At 38.3% G+C, this 27,070-nt stretch overlaps 2 protein-coding genes across 2 annotated transcripts; both read left to right on the top strand.

Annotated features, from left to right (window-relative positions):
- The first annotated feature begins 1,844 nt into the window (after positions 1-1,844).
- On the top strand, positions 1,845-19,711 carry LOC143876708 (uncharacterized). Its single transcript, XM_077378399.1, has 9 exons — positions 1,845-2,046; positions 2,157-2,213; positions 4,811-4,984; positions 5,069-5,155; positions 10,321-10,418; positions 13,022-13,121; positions 13,662-13,776; positions 18,262-18,366; positions 19,426-19,711. Exons 1-8 carry the CDS (start codon positions 1,918-1,920, stop codon positions 18,336-18,338), a joined length of 837 nt encoding a protein of 278 aa, XP_077234514.1. The 5' UTR covers positions 1,845-1,917; the 3' UTR covers positions 18,339-18,366; positions 19,426-19,711.
- A 5,233-nt stretch (positions 19,712-24,944) lies between these two features.
- LOC143876707 (PLATZ transcription factor family protein) lies at positions 24,945-26,327 on the top strand. Its single transcript, XM_077378398.1, has 4 exons — positions 24,945-25,111; positions 25,247-25,516; positions 25,592-25,738; positions 25,838-26,327. Exons 1-4 carry the CDS (start codon positions 25,109-25,111, stop codon positions 26,081-26,083), a joined length of 666 nt encoding a protein of 221 aa, XP_077234513.1. The 5' UTR covers positions 24,945-25,108; the 3' UTR covers positions 26,084-26,327.
- The last annotated feature ends 743 nt before the right edge of the window (positions 26,328-27,070 follow it).

The following is a 27,070-nucleotide window of genomic DNA, read 5'->3' as shown; positions in this document are numbered from 1 at the left end:
CTAGCAAATCTCTTATTTTCGAATCAGAAGTTTATGTTATAAGAGGACGCACATTAATACGGCCTCTCCAGAACAGCTAATCAATATGTGTCCCGTGTCCCGTGTCCCGTAGCCTTTTATAGACAATCACGTAAACTGTTTCTGAGTTATAAAAGACACGCGGTGCTAAATTATGGCACCACTTTCACTCCCTCCGTTTATTCCAACGAACTAGTGATTAAAGCCTTATAGGCAAAAACTCCCTATATTTATAGGGCAATGATAAATTCGCACCACATGAACATGATACGTACCTCTTATGGTGTATGTGCGGTAGTTACAAGTAGTTATTAGATGGTTGTTTATGTTAGGGTTGATGATGTGGTTGTCTTAGAGTTTGTATTTAACTTCTATATTTTGTTACGTGCCTAGTTGGGTCCAATAGAATAAATTAGTTTGGATTTAGGATATGTCAGATCTGTTTATTGGATTGCTTGCACGGTAGATTAGGTAGGTAGGTTGGATTAAGTAGCTAGAATTGATTTGGCTACTAGCCGAGATTAGATCAATCTTTATTTAGTTATTTTCACTGTTATCATAAGATCTTACTATGTTTATCCTCTGAGTGTTTTGTTTAAACACTCATTTGCTTTTCTATATTTTAATAAATAAACCATCTTAGAAATTGTGTCTTTTTGCACAAAGGATGACTGATCATTCCCTCGAAGTGAATTAAGAGGTTGATTTTTCCTCTAAGAAGATCAATCAAGTTACGAACCGTTCGGATTTGTAACATTTGGTATCAAAGAGGCACGATCTGTCATCATGTCGAAGAAAATCGAATAAATAATGGATCAATGAGATGAAGATATAAGAGAGATCAAAAGGCATCTTACTTCTATGAATGCCAATTTCAACGAGTTGGCATTATCGCTTGACATGAAGATAGAAGAGCTCCCATGTTTGAAGAAATTGAATAAAGAGTTCAACGGAAGCAGCATCGAGAAGGCTTGTGTGACGGAAAAGAAAAGAAGAAACATGAAAATGGGAGAAAAGAAGAAGATCGAAAAAAAATCAGATAGAAGAAATGGCGAAAAAACCACAGAAGAAAGGGCATTGCCGAAGAGTCCATCGTTCTTCTCAAGCGGTCCAACGCCATAAAAAAAAATCACATCCACATCCATCCTTGCGTCAACATCCAAATCATTAAAAAAAACCAAAACAAAAGAGCTTTGATGAACGACACCATGTGATCCATTTGATAATGGAGTTCCCTCAACCATTGATGACGACATACGAAATGGTGACCAATATGAAGACGAAAAGAAGAAGAAAGGGAGCAAGAAAAAAGAAGAGAAGAGAGATTGATTTCGGGAAGTCCTACCCAAAATCTCATTTTTTCACCAACTCGACAGTGTATAATCTCCAACCTTGAGGACAAGGTTGATTTCAAGGCAGGTGGACTGTTACGTGCCTAGTTGGGTCCAGTAGAATAAATTAGTTTGGATTTAGGATATGTCAGATCTTAGAAGATATGTTTATTAGATTGCTTGTACTGTAGATTAGGTAGGTAGGTTGGATTAAGTAGCTAGAATTGATTTGGTTACTAGCCAAGATTAGATCAGTCTTTATTTAGTTATTTCCACTGTTATCATAAGATCTGTCTATGTTTATCCCTCGAGTGTTTTGTTTAAACACTCATTTGCTTTTCTATAATTTAATAAAGAAATCATCTTAGAAATTGTGTCTTTTTGCACAAAGGAGGATTGATCATTCCCTCCAAGTGGATCAAGAGGTTGATCTCCCTCTAAGAGGATCAAACACGTTAACATATTTCAATTAAATGAAAAAAAGAGAGTGTCCAGAACCTCCAGAAGAGACACATACAAAACCCTAATATTTCCAACATACAGTGTCCAGAACGTTCGAACAAGAGACATGCTCCGCGTGTCCGAAGATGGAAATCGTCGACGCGAGGGTTTCGTCGCGAATTATCGGCAGCTCCGTAAATCGCTTCTTCATCTCCAAGATGCTGCCGATCGTGTCTTTAATACTATTTCCGAAAGAGTACGTTAAATTCGCCATCAAATTTCGCTCAAATTACCTTAAACTCCTCCCGATTCAAGGGTTTTCGTTCTTTTATATCTTTTTACTCCCTCTGTTTGTGAATTTCGCAGACTGCAAAAGAGCGTGAGAAATTGACGGATTTATCCACGAGAATTCAAAATGCCAAGGTATTTCCCTTGTATTTTAGATTCCTATAATTAAATCAGAGAAAGAGGGTGAGAATTTGACGAACTTATCTAGGATAAGTCGAAATGTGAAGAAGTTATTTCCCTTCTATTTCAAATTCCTATAATTAATTTACGTGGTCTGTAGTAGCTAGGGTTTTTCTGTTTCTGAAACATTTTCTTCAAGGCTAAAGGGATTGGGGGCAGAGGAATTGTTACAGACACACACCACAGTCTCAGTAACGAATCTCCACTCTTTACTTTACACTTCGTTAATTTGCTTTTAAAGGCAGTTACAAACCCCAAGGTTCTCTCAATAGTTAATCAGAGAAGTGGTTAATAGAGTCTGGACTGGAGTGCCATTACCAAAACAAGAGAGTGAGATTACCATTCCCATCAAGAATTAGAGTATACCTAATATATTTCAAGAAATTAGTATACTGCTACATTAACCTTAAACGCGTTCAGTAATTACTTTGTGTGGGCACACTTATATTCTGGATCATTACGTTAATCGAAAAGCATTGTAGCTGTAGGAATTTGATCCAAAAGTATCCTCTCGTTACCTGCATTTGAATTCATTCTTCAGTTTATGTGAGCAGTGTGTGGATTCCAGTCAGTACAAGATAATAGGATATAATTATAATAATTTCCATTGCAAGAAACAAGACAGAAATTAACAATTCTGATACCTCTTTAGGAATGTAGAAGAGAACAAGAATCGGGAAAACCATAAGTTTAAAACTCCCCCGCGTCATCATGGACTCCCCCGAGTCGACTCCCTTTTACCTTGGACGCATTCCACGTTTTGCCCTACAGAGCCTAAAAACTCCTTCGACTCTCCTGAATTATGTCCGCTTCAATCGAGTACTCAGCCGCATCAACCGAGTACTCGACCGCTTCGTGCCGAGTCGACTAGGATTTTCTTCAGCCACGTTCCACGCCACATCCACATTTTTAAACACGGGGGAAACACCAAACTACTCTTGATGAGAGCAGGTTAAGAAGGCAATGTACCAGTACATATTTTTTATAATGATGTGTAATGATGCATCTTTATGTTACCACTTTAGTGTGCATTTAAAATCTGTTCAGCATCATGGTGTGTGTTTAAGTGAGTTTGATGATTTGAATAAAACCTCAGCCCACTACTCTAAAAATTCACTGCTAATGTTAAACAAATTTATAATAAATTAACGGTAGAAGATATTGTATATTCTTTGGTTGGATCCTTGGCGACATAAATCACTTCTTGTGTTTCTCCAGGATGCTTGAGAAATTCATTCTCCATTTCCAAAATTAAAATAGGTTGAAGGATAGATTACCCCAAAATTCGATACTCACATCATGATACTATGAATCTATGATCTATGAGACCCTGCACCTAGCAGTGCAGCCCTTTCAGAGCTAGGGTTTGCAATTTATACACATCTTTCTCCATTGCTATGATTCCTTAATCTTTGGATCATAGGTTGAACATGATGGTGCAGTGGGAAGGTTCCAACAAAAATTTCCTATGTTTAGTTGTAGAACTACAGATTTAATCGAAGATGGAATTTGGTGAAAAGCAAGAAAGAAGAAAGCGATAATGACAGGAGCCTGCAAAGATAGAATTTCTTTACTTGCCAAGGGAAGGAAGACAAGATAGCCTTTTCGTTCAATAACTTTTGCCTCTATTTAGTTGTAGAACCTCAATAGTTGATTTTAGGAATAGCCCCTTGATCGTTGCCAATCCACAATTACCTATGGTGCCAAACTATTTGGTTCCATTTGTAACAACTTTTCGAAAGGTAATAGGAAGTTAACATAGAATCACTTGAAAAGAGTAAAACCTTCATCAGATAGGCAGAACTTGGTGCATAACACTGCTTAATTTCATTTTAAGTCTCTTATGTAGTATTTGATTCCCAATTCCCCTTTTTAAATCTGGGTTTAAACAAATACGACATTTATCAACTTTCTTGACATTCAACTCTTCATAAAATTTAAGCGGTGGACATAGGTATTCCCATTTTTCTTTCCGTCTGATTGTGGTAGCAATTGCTATAATATGCAGTATTGTCAGAGGACATTATACTTGGGACTTGTTTGCTAACACATTGATGCAAGCAAAGTTCATGATCAAGCCCATCAAACTAATGAGTATTAGAGAACCTGTTCCTTAGTTTATCAATGTGAGTAGCTTGTTCATGCCAATGAATTTTATAAAATCATTCTCCTGTTACATTTTTTGATGCTCATAGATATAACTTTCTTGTTCCAACTTCTGACGTTTTTTACATCATTCCTCTCTCATGTTTATGGATTGCTAATGCCTAATGATTTGCAGTTTTTTTCTCCAATTTTTTTGTAAGTTATGTGACTACTGTTTCCACGCTCTAGTCTCTATTCCACATGTCACTTAAAAAATAACCTTTCATCTCTTCTATCTAATGTATTCAAAAGGCATGCATGAATTCATGTCTAGCATTTGTAGATGCCATATTTGTGGACTTCACTGCTTCACTGCCATGTAACCTCATTATGTCTAGGACTCTAGCATTTGTGGATGCCATATGTGTGGACTTCACTGCTTCACTGCGATGTAACCCAATTTGTAGGGTATGCTTGATTCTATATCACATTCAAAGCGTGCAATTACAGTCAGGTCTTCTTCAAGATATCCAAAATCTACTGGTGGGGAGGACTTCCACTCTTTATTTGACTATAAGGATGGAGGCATTGGTACAGAATTTCCAGCAACAAACTTGTTGTTGAATGGAGGATTGAATCGGGTATGCGTTTTTATTTTGTTTTCTTTTCTATGCCTTTATGGATCCCATTCTACTTCCATAATACTTGCATTACTGCTTTGGCAGGAATTTGCAAGAGATGGCACGCTTGAGCTTTTTCAGTTTTTTTCAGAAACAACACATGAATTTCTCCCGAAGGTTGTCCATTCAAAGGTAAATAATTGGAAAAGCCAATGTCTGTAATCATTTGACTCCTGTTGGTGCTACCACTCAGTGTTCATATTTCCCCACTGTTTAACCTCTTATATGTTCTCTGTTTTTTATTCATTCACATGCATATTTTCATGTTGGTGCAACTGCGTTAAGGAACCTTTCATGTTTTAGGAGCTTTTATTCCTTTCTGATTGTTCTGCACAGGTGGTTCTGTGTCTCTTTTTTACTGGCCAAGATCAAAGTGTTGTCCTCATTATTTTTTTGAATGATGGCACCATTGGGATATTGATGTTAGTTATTTTAATTTCAATTAGTTGGTAAGAAAGTGTTGTCCTCATTTGCAAATTAGTGTAAGTGAGGTTCCCTCTTGCCTCATTTCCGACCTGCTGAACTTCCTTCTCATAGTAATAGAATTGGCATTACTCCTTTGGGAATTATTGAATCACATTAGGTGGTCCCTTTTCATCCCTAAATGGTAGCTGATACTAGATTTTATTTGTTAGTTGATTAATTACTTCAGATGGATTTGTCCTCAAGTAATAAATGCAAAGAGGAGCATTTAGTGTTCATCAATTTCGTGGTTATGTTGGAAAAATATTTTAAAAAATAAGGTAAAGAATTTCCATTTCTATACACATGGAAGTTTCATTTTTTTCAATCATCCAAGTATTGCAACGTTCCACACTTGTGGGGGGAGTTTATTGCATTGATAGCTGTTGACGTGGAAATTTTATTTTTTACATAAAAAGAGGAGAACAAGAATTTCACCCTAGGTCCACATAATAATTCATAGTAGGGTTGACTGTTCGGAGTTTAAAAACTTGAAAGGAAAATCCTAGAAGTAAATTGGTAAAATTGAATTCTTTTGCCTTTTAAATAAAATCCAAATTTAAAATAGAGAACTTAGTCAATATAAAAACTCTACTTCCCCACAACTTAAGTTTGAAAAACAAAAGGGGAGTGCATCAGTGGATATTACTCCCCATAAAAGAAAGGACCAATTTAAATGTCACATAGCAAGGGAAGAAAATGATCCATGTAGATGAACCCAACTAGTGTCAGGATTAGACTTAGTCAATTTGAGCCGGGTAGGTTCTTTCACCTTCTTCGTGAAAATTTTCTAAAGAATTCATTAGCCGACCCCAACTAGTTTGGGACAAAGGCTTAGTTGAGTTGAGTTGAGTAGGAAGAAGTGTTGGTTTCACGACTTGGATCTCTACCTTATCACAGGGAGATGGCAACAATCGAGGTTAACTAGAGTAGAAGCCAGCTTGATCCGACAAACCACTGCCAGATATGTTATACAGCTTCCATGAAATATAATCTACTTGCTTGCAATAGATTGAATAGTCTCCTGGAATATGGCATTCAAAGTCTAGAAGAGTATAAATTCACATGTTGCTAATAATTTGATTTTACATCCTTGATGTGAGGCTTAGCATGAGATGTTTACACATGACTTCTTAAGTACACCATTAGATTGACCTGGAAATTAGTTTGGTCTTCATTATTTGGGTAGAATAATGCTCTTTTGTAATCTCCTGCCCTTTTGATACTCAACTCAACTCAACAAAGCCTTTGCCCCAAACTAGTTGGGGTCGGCTAAATGAATCCTTCAGAAAAATTTCATGAAGAAGGTGAAAGGAATCTACCCGGCTCTAATCCTGGTTCTAGTTGGGCGTCGTGGATCATTTTCTTCCATTCTATCCTATCCAAGGTCATGTTCTCTATTATGTTCCTAGCTATCAAGTCTTTCCTCACTGTTTCTACCCAAGTTGTTTTCTGTCTGCCCCTACCTCTTTTTACTCCATCAATTTGGCACGAGTCGCCTCTTCTCACCGGAGCATCCAAAGGCCTACGTTGGATATGTCCAAACCATCTTAAGTGGTGCTCTCTCATCTTCTCCTCAGTTGGTGCCACCCCCACCTTTTTACGAATGTCATCATTTTTAATTCTATCTAACCTTATGTGGCGCCGCACATCCATCTAAGCATTCACATCTCCGCTACACTCATCTTATGCACATGCTGCTTCTTGGTGGCCCAACATTCTGAGCTGTACAGCATGGCCAGCCTCACAACTGTCTTATAATTACCTTCAACTCCTGAGGTAAGCTTCCACTTCAACCAACCTGCTTTTATTCTATGGTTAATATCCTCTTCAATATCTCCTTCCTTATTTAGAATAGAGCCAAGATAGCGAAAGATATCCCTCTTAGGTATCTCTTGTCCAGTCATATTTACTACATCCTCGTCCCGCCTCCTTACATTACTAAAGTTGCATTCTATATATTCTGTCTTAGTCCTACTCAGTCTAAAACCTTTGGATTCCAAAGTAGTTCTCGATAACTCTAATTTATCATTTACTCCTGCTTTCATTTCGTTGATTAATACTGTGTCATCTGCAAATAACATACACCACGACACCTCATCCTGGATACCCTCCGCAAGCTCATCCATAACTAGCGTAAAAAGATAAGGGCTTAGAGCTGATCCTTGGTGCAGTCCTATTGTAATTGGAAACTCATTAGACGTGCCATCCATGGTTTTGACACTAGTTATTGCTCCATCATACATATCCTTAATCACATCAACATATTTAGTAGGCACTTTTTTCCTTTCAAGGATCCACCACATAACACTCCTGGGAACCCTATCATACGCTTTCTCCAAATCAATGAAAACCATATGAAGGTCCTTTTCATTTTCTCTAAATCTCTCCATTAACCGCCTGATCAAGAAGATAGCTTCCATAGTCGATCGTCTAGGCATGAAGCCAAACTGATTCTCTGACACCTTAGTCTCTTTTCTTAGTCAATGCTCAATTACCCTCTCCCAAAGCTTCATGGTGTGACTTATTAGCTTAATTTCCCGGTAATTGGTGTGACTCTGAATATCCCCTTTATTCTTATAAATATGTACTAATGTACTCTTCCTACACTCATCAGGCATCTTCTTAGTCTTCAAAAATATTGTTAAATAATCTAGTTAACCAATCCAAACCCACATCACCCAAGCATTTCCAAGTCTCAATAGGAATATTGTCTGGCCCCCTAGCCTTACCTAATTTCATATTTTTCATAGCTACTCTTACCTCTGATGTTCGGATTCTACGAATAAACCTCTGATTTGTATCATAAAAAGCGTTATTAAGTTCTTCCAAATTCGCTACAGGTTCTCCATTAAACAATTTATCGAAGTAACTTCTCCACCTCTCTTTAACCTCGTTTTCTTTTACTAACAATCTCTGGTTCTCGTCTTTGATGCATTTTATATGATTCAAGTCCCTGCTCTTGCTTTCTCTCATCTTAGCAAGCTTGTAGACATCTTTTTTCACCCTCTTTCGTCCCTAACCTGTGGTACAAATCCTCATAGGCATTGCCTTTAGCTTCCTTTACTACCTTCTTAGCTTCTTTTCTAGCCAATTTATACTTCTCAATGTTCTCCTCATTTCTACACTTATGTAAACATTTATAACACTATCTTTTAGGCCTAATCGCATTTTGGACCTCCTCATTCCCACCACCATGTGTCTTTAGACAGCGGCCCACTTCCTCTAGATTCTCCAAGTACATCCTTAGCCACTTTCCTGATATATCTAAACATCCCATTCTACATAATATTAGTCCCGTCGTCAAGACTCCAAGGTCCTTCTTAAAGCAGTCTATCCTTAAACATCTTAAGTTTTTCCCCTTTGAGGTCCCACCACTTAGTCCTCGGATGTCTAACAACTCTATCTTTTCTCCTTCAACGTTTGATGCATATATACAACACCACCAGCCTATGTTGTGTGACTAAACACTCCCCGGGTATGACTTTACAATCTTTACACGCAGCTCTGTCCTCTCTCCTAGTGAGGATAAAATCTATCTGGCTACAGTTGTTGCCACTGCTAAAGATTATCAAGTGTGAATATCTTTTCTTAAAAAAAGTATTTATTAATATCAAATCATATGCCACTACAAACCCTAAAATATCTTCTCCTGCCTCATTCCTATTGCCAAAACCCAATCCTCCATGAACCCTCTCAAAATCTCCACTATTTCTTCCCACATGACCGTTTAAATCTCCTCCTATGAATAACTTATCTCCATGTGTTATTCCTTGGACTACTTCATCCATATCGTCCCAGAATTGCCTCTTGACAGAATCATTTAATCCTATTTGAGGGGCATACACACTAATAACGTTACTCGTCTCTTCATCTAATACTAATTTAATTAGAATAATTCTATCACCCTTCCTTTTAACATCTACAACCTCATCTCTTAGGCTCTTATCTATTATGATCCCTATGCCATTTCTATTCCTTTCCTTCCTTGTATACTATAGCTTGAAACCCGTATTTTCTATTTCCCTAGCTTTTTCTCCTACCCATTTAGTCTCCTGAAGACAAGCTATATTAACTCTCCTTCTACTCAGTGTATCAACTAATTCTCTCAGCTTATCTGTTAGTGAACCTATGTTCCAACTGGCTAAACGAATCCTACTCTCTTGGACTAGCTTCCTCGCCCCCCCCCCCCCCCCGCACCCGTCCAGTAAAGTGCGAGGACCCTTGCCCATTTTCCACCATACCCGGGCGCCGATGTGGCGTGTCACTAAGGGAGTGACGGCCCAGGACTCGCCTCCTCACCCCCCCGCACCCGCCCATGAAGGTGCAAGGACCCTTGCTCATTTAACACTATATCCTGCCCTTTTGATATTTTATAAAATAATTTTGTTTTTGTTTACATCTCTAATTTTTTCTGTAGTTTGAATACCATAAATTCCATACTTCAGCATAGGGCATTTTAATGATGTGGATCCTCAAAACCTGGTCCAATTAATGATTCAATGAAAACACAAGTATACTGAGGTTATAGGTCTGATAGGAATGTTTGGAACTGCTTGAAAAATTAGCCATACTGGGTGACTGTGTATGTCTGGTGTGGTTAGGAGGTGTTTCCTGGATTTTTAGTGTATTAGTTAACTTTATATTCTCTGCACTATACCATATTCCAGTAAAAAAGCTCATGGAAATGGTTATGCTTGATCTTTTTAAACAATATCACAATTAGTATCACGTGTCTTGATTAGCTGGGTAAACATTGTTGGAAAATGTAATTTATGCTACTATTTGTTTGGAGAAAATTAGTATGATTTGAATTGTTTCTCAAACCATTTTAGGCTGGCAATGAAGTTCCCTGTTCAAAAGGAAATGCTTGTTCAAAAGGAAATGCTTCAATCGAATATCTACTTGCACCTCCAAATTTTCCTGATAGCAGGTATTGTTGTTGGGGCCCGAACTACATTATCAGTCGTGAAATCTAATGCTATCCTATTCCCTGTTTTAACATTTTCATCTGCTTCTAAACTTTGCCTGTTAGATGTGGGTATAACTGGTTCAGACTGTAGAACTTGTTGAATTGAATCAGTAGTCATATAAGCAAACTTATCATACTAGATCCCCACTAAAAAACATGATGTACTTGATTTCTGACTTTAGCAAAGAAGGCTTAATATTTTTGAATCTTTCATTTGTCTTTATTTTTTAATCCTAGAAGGCAAAAGATTTTCCCCTGAACTTGAGAACCGTTATCAGTCAAGAATATAGTATAACATGAACAAGCAATAGAGCCGAAGTAAGCAAGAAGAGACATGAAGACAAAAGATTTTCTTCTGAACTTGAGCACTGTTATCAGTCTAGAATATAGTATAGCACGAACAAGCAATAAAGCGGAAGTAAGCAAGAAGACAGAAGAATAGAGGATGAGTTGAATAAGAAGAAAAAGAGAGGAAAAGAGGGCAAACATGAGAAGTAAAACTCTACATATCGACTGTTTTTGTACATTCCAGCAGTGGAGGAGCTAGCTATTGTTAGTAGAATGCTTAACGTTGATTCAAGTGGTGCTTATCCCGTCTGTTCAACTGACCTTTAACATTTAAGTCTTGAAGATGGTTTTTCAAAGAGTGTTCTACTGTAGATGGTTGCCATGGGATTGGAACTCACATTTGGAATCTAAGGATGGGATTTTTGTCTGTTTTGATGGGTGTCAAGGACAAAGAGTTCCAGGGCAATTGATGTGTGGAGAAAGGAAAAACAAAGATTTGTATACGTTATCTAGCTGGTAATTACATGGTGGACAAATAGATGCAGTTATGAGTTCTCTCTCTCTCTCTCTCTCTCTCTCTCTCTCTTTCTTGTGGAAGTCAGGTTGGGAGAGACATTAGATCAGCAATTTTGAAGTCTGATTAAAGTGCTAAGTCTACCAAAGTACCTTGTTAGAACTATATCATAGTGTTGAGCTGAAATTTTACCAAAAAAGGGGGAAAGTTTCCATTGGAGGGAGGGAGAGAGAGAGCGAGGGGGGTGGGGGGGTGTAAAAATAAAATAAAAACCCTTCACAAAATTAAAATTGGCTGCATACATACGACCAAGTTAAAAAAGGGGGATCCCTCAATTCAAGAAAGGTAAAAAGATAAAAGCAAAAAAGGAGAAAGTGGTTGCAAAGCCTACGAAAATTAAAAAGTTCCTAAGTTTAAGGAAAAGCAAAAATGTGAAGCAAAATAAAAAGCCTTAATAAAAGGAAAAAGTTGTTACAAAACCTACAACTAAAGTTAAGAAAGTGATTCTTAAATTTAAGGAAATGTAAAAGGCTATAAAGAACTTTTGCATGGGAAAGAAATGAGTCATCTCCACTTCAAAAAAGGCAAAGGGTGGTGGTGGCGGCAATTGCTAGCTACCCCAAGGTATTCTTATAAATAGGAAAGAGAGAAAAAGAAAAAAATGATCACATCTTTTGGAGAAAAAGGTAAGTCCAGGAGAGGAAGAAATGAGAAAGGAGAAGAAAATGAAAACTAAGTGAGAAAAGGCTTTTTAGACTTACATCTTTCTTTTGCAGTTTTCTTATGTTAAGACTTTTCTCCTATAGGATGTCTGGATTGTATCTACGGTGGACATTTGAGTCAATGCGCTAGTTGATCTCCATGTTATCATAGCTTTAGATTTGGAAATCTTGAAGATGGATTAGTGAAGATCGAAGATCTTCCTATAGGAAGAAATATGGGGTCAACTGTTTCCAACTTTGAAACATATTACTTTTGATAAATAATGACTACTTTGAATGACTCAGTCTCAACATGCTTTCAATTTTCAACCAGTTTCAACTATAATCTTATACCTGAATTATATCAGGTGAAAAAGTGAATTTATGTTGCATTGACTGTACTAGCAACTGTTTCCAACTCACTATTTTTGCTTCTTATAGTTTTAACCTTCATCTTGGTAATTTGGTCTTGAAATACACAACCGTTCTGTAATGAGTTTGCAGTTATCAACTGATTTCCTGAGATTATTGTCAGTTTTGGCAGAATAGTTGGTTGCTCTTTTCTTCGGTTTTGGATTACGCAACCTTTCTATAATGAGTTTGCGGTTATCTACTGATTTACTGGTATTAGCGACAGCTTTGGAAGAATAGCTGGTTACTCTTTTCTTTAAGTGCTTTTAAATGCCTGGCAGCCTGTGAAAATATTACAGGTCCTGGTGTTAAATGATGATGCTTAGTTGTCACTACGTCCCCAACCGGTGCTTGACTGCTAGACTTTCTCTAGAGACCTTGCTACTTAGACTTTATGGAAGAAATGATTTGCTTCCCCCTCTCTCCTTGAAATTGAAGACCTTTTATTTCTGTACTTCTATGGCACATATTATTTTACCTGGCACAAGCATCAGTTAATTTATGATTCTACTTGAGTGGGTTAAATTTTAATTATTCTTACTTTTCATTTTCTTTTGAAATATATGGCAAACGAATGAGACTATGTACATAATTAGGATAAATTCTTTTATCTCTGAATTTTAGAATTAACCATATCATCCTGTTTCCAGCTTTCTAATGGAGGATCATCTTGTAGCAGACTCTTCAGTTATCCCTAATCACCAGACCCTACCACCTCCGCCTCCAAGTTTACTTAAGCATAATTTGCGAGTATGAGTAGCATTCTATTTAAATTTCTCTCTTTATAGCTAATTTGTAACACGCGCACACGCGCACACACGGTTCCTGAACACTCAAGCATGCTTCTAATCTAGAGATTTATATGGTGAAAGCCCTTATAGTACCATATTTTTCAAAAAAGTACTCTACGGACCACATCATAGGATGATCCAAACCGTCCATGTGATGGAGCACAACGTAAATAGGTTGTGCCCCAAAAATCATTTCCGTAGGATGATCCTACACCTCCGATCTATTGAGGTTTCCATAATATGCAGTTTCTCTATGGATCGGAGGGTTAGGATCATCCTATAGAAATGGTTTTTTGGGCACAACCTATTTACGTTGTGGCCCATCACATGGACGGTTTAGATCATCCAATAGTGTGGCCCGTACAATACTTTTTTGAAAAATACGGGACTGTAAGGGCTTACACGATATAAAAACTCTTTAATCTATCTTCTTTTTTACCTAAAGGTACGTCTCAATACTCATGTCCATAATTGGACACTTTTCTTTGGTATCTTATAGTCAGTTCGCAAACCAGAGGGTGTCAGTTTTAGACCTTCTGTAAAGCAAGTACAGTCTTTAAAGCCACCAAACATCCTTCCTGATCGCCCAATGATTTCTGACACGGCCTTGAGTGGTAAGTTTTGTAATTGTAACGGGGAACGAGTTGGTTTCATTATTCATCTGTTTGTCATCCTTCTATATAGATCCTTTTTTCTGGAATGCATTATAATGTCTAATGTCTATAGATGATGTTCCATTTCAAAAAAAAAATGTCTATAGATGAAAATATTGCTTGGTAATGTTTCAGCTTCTTTCGTTCATTCTGCAGATCTCATACTTTACAAATCCTTTCTTGCATTTATTTTATTATGGGAGCCTAAAATCCTGCTGCAAAGGATTCTGAACTAATGATGCAATTTGAAATTCATTTATATATATATATATATATATATATATATATATATATATATATATATATATATATATATATATATATAGAGAGAGAGAGAGAGAGAGAGAGAGAGAGAGAGAGAGAGAGAGAGAGAGAGAGAGAGAGAGAGAGATGATTTCAGCGCTCCAATGTTTTGATAAACATGCGCTCCACTTGTTTGTCGTGTAGTATTTAAAGGGCTTTAAGATCTTTTTGAGAACCGTAATATTCCTCTGATTGCCCTTTAAATACTACAAGACAGAAAATGGAGCGCATGTTTATCAAAACATTGGAGCGTAGAAATCATTTCCCTATATATATATGAGGAAAAGGATTGTACGCTCGAGCGTACCAAGCTTATGGTACGCTCGAGTGACCCAATCACATGGGTCCCACATTTTTTGTGGTGATCCAAAGCATTCATTTGCAAGGCCCTATCATAGCTAGGGTGTGTACCAAAAATCAGCTCCATTGAATCATCCTAACCCCTCCAAAAGTGGAGGGCAAAAATGGGCAGATTTGTGGTCTGTCCATTTTTCCCTCCACAAATGGATGGGTTAGGATGATCCTATGGAGCTGATTTTTGGTACACACCCTATCTATGATAGGGCCTTTCAAATGAATGCTTTGGATCATCCTAACAAAGTGGGCCCATATGTGATTGGGCACTCGAGCGTACCCATAGCTTGGTACGCTCGAGCGTACAATCCTTTTCCTCTCTCTCTCTCTCTCTCTATATATATATATATATATATATATATATATATATTAGTAAATAATTGTTTATCTTAGTCGTTTAGTGTCTTGTTTATCTGAACTTATATTATTTACTTTCTGGTACTGCTACTTTAGATGGATCATAGTTTTTGGTTGAATCAATTTGCATATCCACTCTCCTTGGGTGCACAGTGCGCAGAACTTTGTATATCCATTTGGGTTTTATGGTACCCAACTCACCCCTAGCACCTAGATATACCTATGTAATCTATGGTGGAAGAGAGCAAAAATACACCAAACTCATTTGAGATCAAAGAGTTCTAATAGAGACCAAGTCTAGTGTTTTTAATTAAACATGTTTCTTATTTGGTTTAGCATACTTCGCTGCTTGCAATGTTGAACCCATAGTTACCGGAAACGTTATATGCAGTGGGAAACGCGTTTCAGCATCGGAATTTAAAAATTGGGGAAACACGTGTGAAATGTCTGGGAAACGCCTGGGAAATGCTTGTGAAACGCATTGGAAACGTCCTGGAAACGTCGGGGAAACGCGTTTCTGGAACCTGGAAATGCTTTTCCGAATGTCTGTATGTGTATTTTTGGGAAATCTTTTTACCTCATTTAAATTGGTAAAATTTTTTCTGATGTTTTATGGGAAATTTTTTTCCAACCTTTTAAAGTTGTCATCTAACCCTAAAAATCACTCACCTCTCTCGATCAAGAAGTCGAAAATCTCTCCCTTAGGGGTTTCTTGTACGTTTTACTCGTTTCCCTTAGGTTTTATCTGTGTTCCCTCGCATTTCCAAACGTTTCCCAATGCGTTTCCCATGTGATTTTGTATCGTTTCCCGTTTCTCCTTCTAATTTTTTTACACGTTTCATGTTTCATTTTCACGTTTCGTTTCACATATCTGTTTCCTGACCTGGTAACTTTGGTTGAACCTAACCAATTAGGTAGATAAAAAATCCTAATTGTTTATGGTGCCGATTTGACTACTATGACTTTCACTTAAAAAGTACGAGTCTTTTGATTTTAATCTTAACCTTTTACGGGTTCAATCAAATTATGTTGATCTAGACTTATCCTAATAGGTGTCTGCCGACGATCTTAGCCCCTAATTTACTTCCGACTTGTAGGTTTTCTAATACATGATTCCTGTTGGGGGCCAAAACCCATCGCCAATAGCATCCGCCAATCTACCACCGGGGAACACATGGAAATACCCAAGATCTTGCACTTCAAGATGGAGAAAATATATGCCAACAAACCATAACCACAAAGAGGGAGGAAATCACAAGCAACTACAAGAAAACAATAATATACGTGGTTCATCACAATGGGCCACTCCACGGACAAGGCAACACTCAATCCACTATTTAGAACTTTTTTTTTGAAAATTGACAAATATATTCATTCCAGCAAAAATTACAATGGGGACCAGTAGTCCCACCAGATTTACATAGTATGACGTGCCCCAGGAGCATTCTCCTTGGTCCCAGAAGAAAAACCCATTACCCCTTACATTACCCGATAGCCTCAATTGTATCGAATCCAACAAAAGTACCATATTGTGGGGCCCACTAAGTTGAGATCGTGACCTTCCATGTCACAGACTTCTCCACCATATTGCAAATTCGATTTTAAAAAATCCCGCTCGAAAGCCTAGTGCTATTGTGCGCCCCTAATTGTGCACGATAGCCAACCACCCAACAACACCGTCGGATCTCGGGCGTCCTCCAACCTCGTACCACCACCAAAACCCGGCGGGTCATCCTTCCCGCCGACGACTACCTCCGTTTCTACGGTCACCACCTCTTGTCCCTCCTACATCTCCTCCACAAAAATATCTCCGCCAGAGGAATCACAGCCACCACCACCATCATCAAGAAACTGGCTACCTCCATTGCCATTGGCCATCACGCCCGTCCTCAAGCCACCACCCACGATCTTGATTCCGACGACCACAGCCTCCTACGGCCAAACCCAGCAACCCTATTGCTAAATCTGGCAATCCACAGCCTCCCAGATCCCCTACGACCTCCAGATCCGATAATCCACGACCTCCACGGCCTCGCATTGCCTATAGCCAGCCTTCCACGGCACCAGGTCCAGCAACCCACGGCCTTTCACTGCCTCCGGCAACCTCCACGGATTTCCTCGGCTCCAGATCCAACTTTACGACCTCCATGGCTTCAGATCCGGCTTCCACGACTCCGGATCCAGCCTCCACGGCCCCAGATCCTGCCTTCACAGCCCTAGATCCAGCCACCACGGAAGAGCCGTGCTCCAGATCTGGCCTCCATTGTTCCAGCTTCGGTCTCCACGACTCATCTTTTGCCAGCAATGCAAGAAACGGGGGCGAGACTCAAAAAACAATGGGGAGAGACGAGAAAGAGAGCTTCGACCTCCACGTCCCATCTTTTGCCATCAATCCACTATTTAGAACTAAAATAGTACAATGTTACCTCCACCGGTAAAATCTACCGATAAAACTCTTCTCTCCAACTATGTAGCCACAAAACAACCTCCAAGTCTCTACACCGAGTACACAAAAAAACCCTCATTTGAGAAGTAGTTGGAAAATCCTCCAACACAATGCTGGTGCTACAATACACAAAATCCAATGGAGAAGAAGAATGGAAGAAGAAAAATATGCTTTGATAAGCTAGAGGAAAAACCCTTTTTTGCTTCACCACAAAAAAGCCTTCCAAGAGCCCAAGAGAGAACCCTCTTTTTGCCCTTAATTTCTCCTCAACCTTGAGTAGAAGAACCTTACTTTTGCTTCACCACAAAAGCCCTGCTAGAGCCCTAAGAGAAAACCCTCTTGCCTTGCCCTAGGTTTCTCCTTGAGAAGAACCTTGCTTTTGCTCCACCACAAAATCTCTCCTAGAGCCCCCAAGTGAAAACCCTCTTGCCTTGCCCTAGCCTTTTCTCATCTCCTCCCTACATTTTCCTTCTTCTTCAAACCCTCTCTTTCATATACAAGCCCCATATATAGAGAGAACACATCCCACTTAAAAGGGCCAAGTGGGACCCACTCCAAGAACGAATTAAAAATGATGATTTTGTATCACCAACTCAACAATTCCTTCATAATTTTTTTGGTGTAGTACTTGATAAGTTAGATAAGGTAATAGAGAACTCTTCCGGTCTCTAAATTTCTTGTAAATCTAAATTGGAATTTAATTAATTGTAAGCATTCATATAAAGGAGACCCAAGAACACTAATTCTAATTGGTAGTGCAAACCAAATCAAGGCTACATATCGAGTTTGGCTTGATTGAGATAGTATTTGCCTAAACCCCTAGCATTTGTTTCTACTGTTTCCTTTGATTATACATGTCTGGTAACAACTTTTTGTGCGAAGTCATATTTGTGTTTGTTTTTCTATGTCAACTTTTCTTTTTCTAGATTTCGAAGGATCCTTTCCTTTCTGATATATTATAACTTTTCTAATATGCATTCATATAGGGAATATACCAAAGTATTCTCCATTGTTGGACGCCAATTTTCAGGAGCCCGATAATCCAAGCGAAGAGGATGGATGATTGGGATGGCTAGATGCAATTACAAAGGTACGGCTTCTATCTGCTGCACCTCTAATTTGAAAAATGTCATCTATGTTGCAATTATAAGGTTAAAAATAGCTGCTCTGTAAATTGTATTGAAAAATGCATGAGAAGTAGCCTTCATTGTGCTGGCTCATAAAAATAGGCTCCTCTTTTTTATTTTCACTCCGTGTTTTTTAAATCTTTCTTGTGTCAAGTCGGTTTATATTAGTCCCCATGAACTTCCTATATTTTAACATCTTAAATCTGGGATTGAGCCTCTAGCTCATTGGTAAAAAGGCTTTGTTCCTTACCTATCAAAAAAAGAAAAGAAAATAAAATCTTAAACCTAGGAATCATAGCTAAGTCCCTGCTTTTGAATAATTCTGAAAATTCTATTACCTGAGAGAAAGAGATGGAATCTTTAATCTACAGAAATGTCTACAGTGCGAAAAGCAAAGGCACTATGAATGGTGGTATGGTCATTTTGCAAATTGTTAGCATTTTTTTAGAGTAATTACTAACCTTGTCGTTTCTTTCTTAACGGGCTGCTGAAAGCTTTTGTGTTTGGTTGCCTTAAAAATGGGACTTTTGTAGCATTTGCACGGGATTTAAAAATCCGAAAGCTTTTGTGTTTGGTTGCCTTAAAAATGGGACTTTTGTAGCATTTGCACGGGATTTAAAAATCCGAACGGCGTTTGGTTGATTTTTTTGGCCCAAAATTCCTTTTGACTATTGAGATTGTCGGAAGCTTATCTGGTGACGTGGAATACAAATGAGAGCCCATTTGCATACCACTAAATCGGAGTTTTTTTTGTGGGATTTATTTTTGCCTGGAATTTTCAACCACTTCCACCTTTTGCCTTTACAACCAAACTGCACTATTGAAAAATGCCACCTATCTCCTCTTTGATTGACATCCAACCCATCTCCCGTTTGACTTCAAATTCCGAACAAATCTTACTCACAAAAAAGAACCAAACACAGCTTGGGATTTCTAATAGCTTTTGACAGCTCGTTACATAATAAAACAGAAGGTGAGTGAGGCCCACTATCAAAAGTAATTGATCAGTGCGACTTTTGCAAGGGGGCATGTGGCTAAACCCGCTCGTGATATTTTGGGCTATGGTACATAGCCGTGGGGGTGGCTCATTACGTAGTTGGTTTTGGTTACCAAAGATGTCAGGGGCCAATCGGAAGAAAGTAGTCATTGAACTACCAATTCATGTAGGTTGTCCTGATCTTGTCCGTATATGTACCTTATATTGGGAAAAGAAAAACACTTCTAAAACTGAGGTCCAACTACAATTACAAAATTAATGTGATAGTTGTAGTAGATGAGCATAATAAAGTTTTCGATGATGTTTTCCACATGGATTAGGATTACTACATCTTTAAATGAGTGGATATTAGATTCACCATGTTCTATTCATCTATCCTCTGGGAGGGAATACTTTGATTTAGTCTGAGGGAGGACATGTGTAGGGGTTTTTTTATTTATTTATTCCAATGACAGGTCTACTTGTGACGTCACGGGTATTGAGACCAGTAGTCACACTTTAGGAGGTGTAGCATATATCCTAAAGTTGCTAAGGAATTTGATCTCCATTTATTGGTGAGACTTCTGGGACTGGGGATACTCAGTTGTAGGTGTAGGCGTGTAGCCATGAAAATCATACTGAGGTTGCATGGTTTTGATTAAAGGAGAGAAGTCTTGCAGATTGTATCGCACGGGGAGGATTATAATTGAGAGTACGTGAGGAATCTAATTGTTAAGCAGTATTTCTATGATCTCAACGGGAGGCTTTGTTGTAGGTGTAGCCATGGTTTTAAATTCTAAGGTACAAAAGAAAAGGGAATGATTTTGTTGACTAGGATATTGGAAGAGAAAGACTTAGTGGCCGTTTGGATATGAGGGTTTTAGAATTCGGGGCTTCTTCAAAATTGTAGCTAAGAGACGAGAAGAAGCGGGCCAGCCGTCGTTTTTGACTTCTCTCCCTTCTTTCCGACAGCTAGAGAGTAGCATATCCTCCCATATTTTCAAGTTTTAGAAATCTCAGGATGCAGGAGAGATTTTTTAAACCTGAATTTCTCACTTAAAATCCAAGAACTGCTGTTAGGACAGCATATAACAGCTTGATCATGAACCCTCATTTACACTGTTTTCAAATTAAAAACCTGGATTCTAATACTGTGTATGAGTTTTAGTTTGAAAGCTGTGTATAAGTGGGGCAGAAAACGACGGATTTTAGTAAGGGAAATGTTATCAGCACTAATTGTATTTTGATGAGGGCATTCCTCACTTTATTAAAAATACGGCATGGCCCCACCATAGGATGATCCAAACCATCCATTAGATGGGCCAGAGCCTAAATAGGTTGTGCCCCAAAAATTATTTCCATAGGCTGATTCTAACCCTCCGATCTATGGAGGGTTAGGATAAACCCTCTAACATTCAGATCGGAGGGTTAGGATCAGCCTATGGAAATGTCTTTTGGGGAACAACCTATTTAGGCTGTGGCCCATCTAATGGATGGTTTGGATCATCCTATGGTGCAGGCCATACCGTACTTTTAATAAAGTGAGGAGTGCCCTCTTCAAAATACAGTAGTGCTGATAACATTTTCCTTTTTGTAATCTTTTGTTTTACCTTCATTTATCATAGTGGAAGTGGAAGATCGGACATCACCCCTGGATGCGGCATCTTTGCCAAACTACTATAACACAAGTGTCACCTTGTGTGCTTGATTTCCTATTACTTCCCACATGATCAAATCGGTTTAAGCCCTTCGGTATTTTACATTAGCTTGTCCTCTCTCTACTATGGAGTCACGATCAGATGCGATCTAACGGTCAGATTTGAACTTGCACTATACAACCGTGATCAGAGGTGAAAAGCCACCAATTTCGTTCTTGCAAAGATAGGAAAAAAAGATAGAAGACAGCACACCAATTTGTGATTTCTAGATATTCTGAATGCTTTTTTGTTGGGTTCCACGCAAAAGCAAATAGTCCCACAACGGATAAGTGAAATGGATGGGGATGGGTTATAAGGGATCGGACACCTTCCCTCTAATTGCTAGCTGTTAGGGGTGAGTCATGCGCGGTTAAATACCCTATAAATGGTATCAGAGCTTAGGGCATGGTTACCCCGGTCTGCCACCGAGGGTGGGAATGTACCTCAGGGAAGATCTCGGAAACCTCGGTGTAGTATCTCGTGGTCCCACGTTGCCGCCTCGTGGAGGGTGAGATTGTCCACGTTGCTTCCGCATGAGCAAAAGCAAATAGTCTAAGTGAAATGGATTGGGATGGGTTATAAGGGAATGGGCACCCTCCTTCTAATGGCTAGCTTTTAGGGGTGAGGTCTACCCGGTTAAACTCCCTACAATGTTTGCTCTTTTTCTCGCCATCCATCATGGTTTTAAATATTGTGATATATGGACCCCCATCACCCATACATTGATAAATATGGGCACTGAAGGGGTCAGATATGCCTGTATATCTGAAATGGATGGGAATATTTTGGACTAATTTGATATATCGACTGATGCATCAAGATCGAAGGAGGTCAATAATGGCAATATAATATATCGGGATCTTAAAACCTTTTTTTTGCCAGGTAAGTTGGGAACTTGGGATTGAAACTCTGACCTCCTGGTTGAAGAACAAAGCCTTGACCATTGGTACCCTGTGATCTCCAAACATTGATATCCAGTAAGAATGAGATAGTTAAGGAGGCATTGGATTTTCCTGATAGCAAAAGAAAGTGTCAGTCTTGGTGTTTAACCAATAATATTTGAAAATTCTATGTTGTAGATGCTATAGAGCCTCACCCATAAATGAAGTCTAACCATTCAATGTATGGCTATGAGCCTATGATCCATACAGTTTGACTAAAATTTTAGTAAAATAAACCGTTTAACCCACAACCATTCTCTTGATTCTCATTCTAAAATAAGAAGAATCGGAATGAATTTTTTAAGGTGTGTTTAGGTAGTTCTAGAAAAACATTTTCCTTATTTTTCCTAATTTTAAAATAAAAAAAATCTGTGAAACATTTTTGTTCTGTTTGTTTTGGATTTTGAGAACCGATTTTGCATCCAAATCTGATTACTGTGAGCCATGATCATTTTTCAGGTTTCCCTTGCAAAAACCCAGTTGCCAGGGCACTCCTTTGAATCCACGTCCCATTTATCTTTCCCTGAATTTTGCATTTTCTTTCTGTGGTTATAAATACGGTTTGATGATGTGAATGAGATGCCCTAAGCAAACTGGGAGTCAGGCATTTTTTTGGGTAAAGCTTTTGCAAAGTTGCGAGTAGCGGAGTAGGGGTGGAAATGGTTCAGTTTGGGGTACCGAACCAAAATTTGAATCGGTTTGGTTTTACCGAACCGAAAATTCAGCCAATTTTGCCACCCATTACTCATAATTATTGGAAATATTCGGTTTCGGTTCGGTTTGATCCCCGAACTGAAATTTGAATCGGTTTGGTTGAAACTGAATTTTTGGTTCGGTTTCGGCTTGTTCTGGTTCGGTTCGGCTCGGCCAATTTTGCCACCCCTAGTTGCGAGACACTTTAAATAAATAAATAGGGATTTGGTTTGCAATTCTCAGGAAAGCCATTTCGCGCGACTTTTCCATGACAGAACAGCCACCTCAAAATATTTAAATAAATAAGACAAATCTGCCAAAAGGTGAGCATGTGTGGCTGTTCTGTCATGCAATAATCAGCTGCGAATTGGCTTTCCACAAAATTGCCTAGCTCATCCAAAATAATATATAAGAGACATAGGTTTTGACTTTTTGGCCCTAGAGGATATCTTGCGAGATGCCAATAATCTCGTTCCTATGATTCAAAAAGGCTAGTGATGTTGCCACTACCATGTTTCAATAATTGCACGGACTCAGCTTCTCAAAGTACGGAATGCAGCTCATGTTTCGAGGAATTACGGATTTCTGGCACCTTTTAAAACAACAATGAAACAAGGACCATTCTTCAAAATCGAGTGGGAAAAAGACGTTGATACCCTTCCGACATCAACAGAGTCCTCGTATGTTGCCCTTCCTGACAAATTCATAACCCAACGTAATCATTATCTTTAAAGTAATATTTTATTATTTCTCACTTATCTTTTGGGCGAAAACGGCTACGTTATTGAATACTAGTGGACAACCCGTGAGATGCACGGGGCAAAATATAACTAATTGGCTAAAATTTTGCTAATAAATGTAGGATATTGAGAGATAGAAACAATTTTACTAAAATCATGGGACATAGTGGAGATTTTTTCTCCAATAAATAAAAACAATAGGTGGGATATGGAGTAATAGAAACAATTTTGCTAAAAACGTGGGATATGGTAAGATTTTTTCTACCATCCAAATATATCATTATATAGAGAGAGTATTATGTTTTTTGAGGAGGGGTGCCACGGGTTGCACCCACATTATCTAGGATTCTGTTTTACACATCACTTTTGGTTGAGAATGGCGACGTTATTAAATATTTTATTATTTCTCACGTCTCTTTTGGCTTAGAACGGCGACGTTATTAGTATTTATTATTTCTCACGTCTCTTTTGGCTAATAACGCTACCGGATTTTAGAATGCGCCGCCGGAATATAAAGAACGTCGTCGGATTCAAGGAACACCCACCGTTTAAAGATATCAAGTAGGCCGTCGGATTCTAGAGTACACCCAGGATTATAGAGTACGTAGTGGATCCTACCGTCTATGCATATTGGCGAAGGCCAAGATTTAAAAGAACATAAGGAACTCTCAGTTCAAAGAAAGATTTCAAATCCAAACCAAACCGGCTGTGTATAGAGGCGCCAGCATTTCAAAAAGTTTTTCAACACTTGTAAACCATCCATCCGTCCCTAGTTATTTGTGACGGCCAAGATAGAAACGAACCCAAGGTTCTGTCGGTTCAAATACACATTTACATGAACCAAAAGAAGCCTTGTGAAGCGCGCCAATTTAATAGGAAATAATAGAAAAGAAGATTTCTGTTGATGTCAGAAGGGTATCAGGGTCTTTTTCTCACCTGATTTTGAAGAATGGCCCGTGTTTCATTCTTATTTTGTTTCAAAAGGTGCATGAAATCCGTAATTCCTCCATATCTTAAATCGACCTTTTGAAAGGAAATGTAAGGGCTTGAGTTGTACAGTTGTGCCGTGTTTAACGGCATATGGCAACTTTATTCACACGCCCTAACGTTTTACATTTTCCGTTAGAAGCGTAGATTTATCACTGCCCTGTAAATAAAAAAAAAAAAAAAAAAACTCTCAAAAGCCGATTAAAAAGAAAGGACAGTCTGAGTTGGTGCAATTATTAAAATATCAATAGACTTCAAAAAAGTTTAGTCGCTCCATATAAGCTCATTTTAAAATACCTAATTCGTCCTCCCTACCGAAAAAAGTAGTCCGGAAATCCCGCTCAATTCGGCGGGAAAAGACACTTGCGGCGCGTGACTCTCAGTAATTAGGGTTTGCAACGAGGCCATCTATAGAAATTCTAATAAATGTGAGATGAACGGTAGAGATCAACTCATCTTCCCGCCCCTAAGAGTCACTTCTATAAATGACAAAAATACAGAAAATAAGTCAGTGTTCTGTTTTTCCAGCCCCATCTCTTGTTTGTAATTAGTAGATTCCCTTTACCCTCTCTATATCTCTGTATCATCCCTTACAATTTTCTCCATTATAGAGATTCCAATCCTCTCCTCTCTCTTGTAAATAGAGCAGAGAGCATCTCTCAATTTGCAAAAATGGTAAAGTTTTTCAACATTTTCTTCAAACTACTTCTTCTCGATCGAATTTACTATTCAGATCTTCAATTTGTTGATTTTTTCGTTGTTTTTGTCTAACATTTTTGAAATTCTTCTTCTGTCTGTGGTTTTTTTTAGGTGGGATATACTGTTTATCAGAAAAAGCTAGAAGAGCCTGAATGGCTAAAAATGCTGTTGAAAATCAGGTTCTTCGGCCCTTGCGATGAGCATATGGATATTCGAAAGAATGAAATGAATGTTTTCTGTATCGACTGTAATCTCTCCATATGCCACCACTGTCTTTCTTCTCATTCTCGTCACAATTTACTTCAAATCCGGAGATACGTTTATAACGATGTGATTCGTCTTCATGATCTGCAGAAACATCTAGACTGCTCTAGGGTTCAGGTCCCTCTCTTTTCTCTATAATTAATTAGGCGTTTCTTCTTCAAGTAATAAGTCTGATCTCTAATTCCTCTCCAGCCATACACTATCAACGGAGCAAAAGTGGTGTTTTTGAATCCTCGCCCTCAAACTAAGCCATCAACCAAATCCAACGGTGGAGGTTTCTGCAAGATCTGTGAGAGGAACTTGACAGACGCCCATTGTTATTGCTCCATAGCTTGCAAGGTAAGTAATTTCGCATAATTAGGGTTTTTTGTTTTTTTTTTTAAAAAAAAAAAAAAAAAAAAAAACTAAAACTCTAACAAGCAGTTACCCTAATTTCAGATTTCGGATGTAAACGTATCTGCGAGAAATCGGAGTCGTGGCGATTCGTTCCCGACCTTAGATTTAAAATGTAAAGCAAATCAAATCCCGGATTCGAAATCGGAAGAATCGACAATATCTTCGGTGGATCTGAAATCCGAAGAATCCTCCGTTTCGAGCGTAGAAAACGTTTCGGATTCCGCTTTGAAGCCGAAAAGGCAATTGCATAAAAGGAAAGGTGTCCCCCGCAGAGCTCCAGTCTTTTGACAGAATAAAAGGAAAAAAGGAAAAGAAATGTTATTATTTGTTTTTCCTTTTGCAGGTAAGTAATTATTGAATATATTATTGTTATTTTGCTTTTTAAGTTAAGAGTAGAAAAAAAAAGAGGAAGAAGAAGAAGAAGAAGAAGCGAATCTACAATTTGCAGTCCATTTGTGGGTCCAATCTTGTCGTCATTTGTACAGCACAAGGTGGGTATTGGCTTTTTATGATGATGATTTTTTTTGGAGTAGAGTTTTTCTTTTGGGCAGTGATATTTCTTTTGGCATGGGATGGGTGATGTGTAATTTTCTTCCTGGAGTCCAGAATTTTCAAATCAATCCGGGTCTCACGTTGAATGAGTACATTCTATTGTTTCTCACATGTGAATGGAGAAAATTGGTCATTTCCACAATATTTTTTGCATTTAGTCGGGATTCGAGCTCAGTTGTTAGCCATCACAGGGTTTCGTCTTCTCAACAAAAGCAAACAATGCCAATAGTTGGGCCATTTTCACCCCTTCTTTATTTGCAGTAGGGGATCCTGTTTTAGCAGTGTTTTCCTTAAAATAAAGCCTTTGGATTGCAGGAAAAATTATTTCTAGAGTGAGCCCTTCAGTTTAGAAATCCTCTTCTAGAATTACCTACTTTTTTACACTAAAAAATTAAAAGTTGAACCAGCCCTATTCAATTTTTATTTAGTAAGATGATGGCATCCCCATAAATTAACCATATTCCTCATTTTATTATGACTCGTGGAAAAAAATTTCTCGCCGGAAATGTGTGTATCTTTTTATTGTGCTTTTACTTTTAGGCCATGGCGGGCATTCGTGAATTTTTTTTTCATGGAATATTAGTCTATCAAGTGCTGAGAGAAGGCTAGGAGACGAAGAGAATTGAGATCTCATGATTGATTAGTGTAAGAAGAGGCTAAGGAGCAGGGAAAAGATGAATTGTATTTTGATTGGATTTTTTCTTCTTCTTCTTTTTCAGTATT

The sequence above is a fragment of the Tasmannia lanceolata genome, unplaced genomic scaffold, assembly GCF_043159265.1.
Source record: "Tasmannia lanceolata isolate RefF3 unplaced genomic scaffold, GAP_Taslan_0.1 ptg000005l, whole genome shotgun sequence".
Lineage (NCBI taxonomy): Eukaryota > Viridiplantae > Streptophyta > Magnoliopsida > Canellales > Winteraceae > Tasmannia > Tasmannia lanceolata.
Note: the sequence above shows the minus strand (reverse complement) of the source record. Positions and strands in the feature narration are given on the sequence as shown.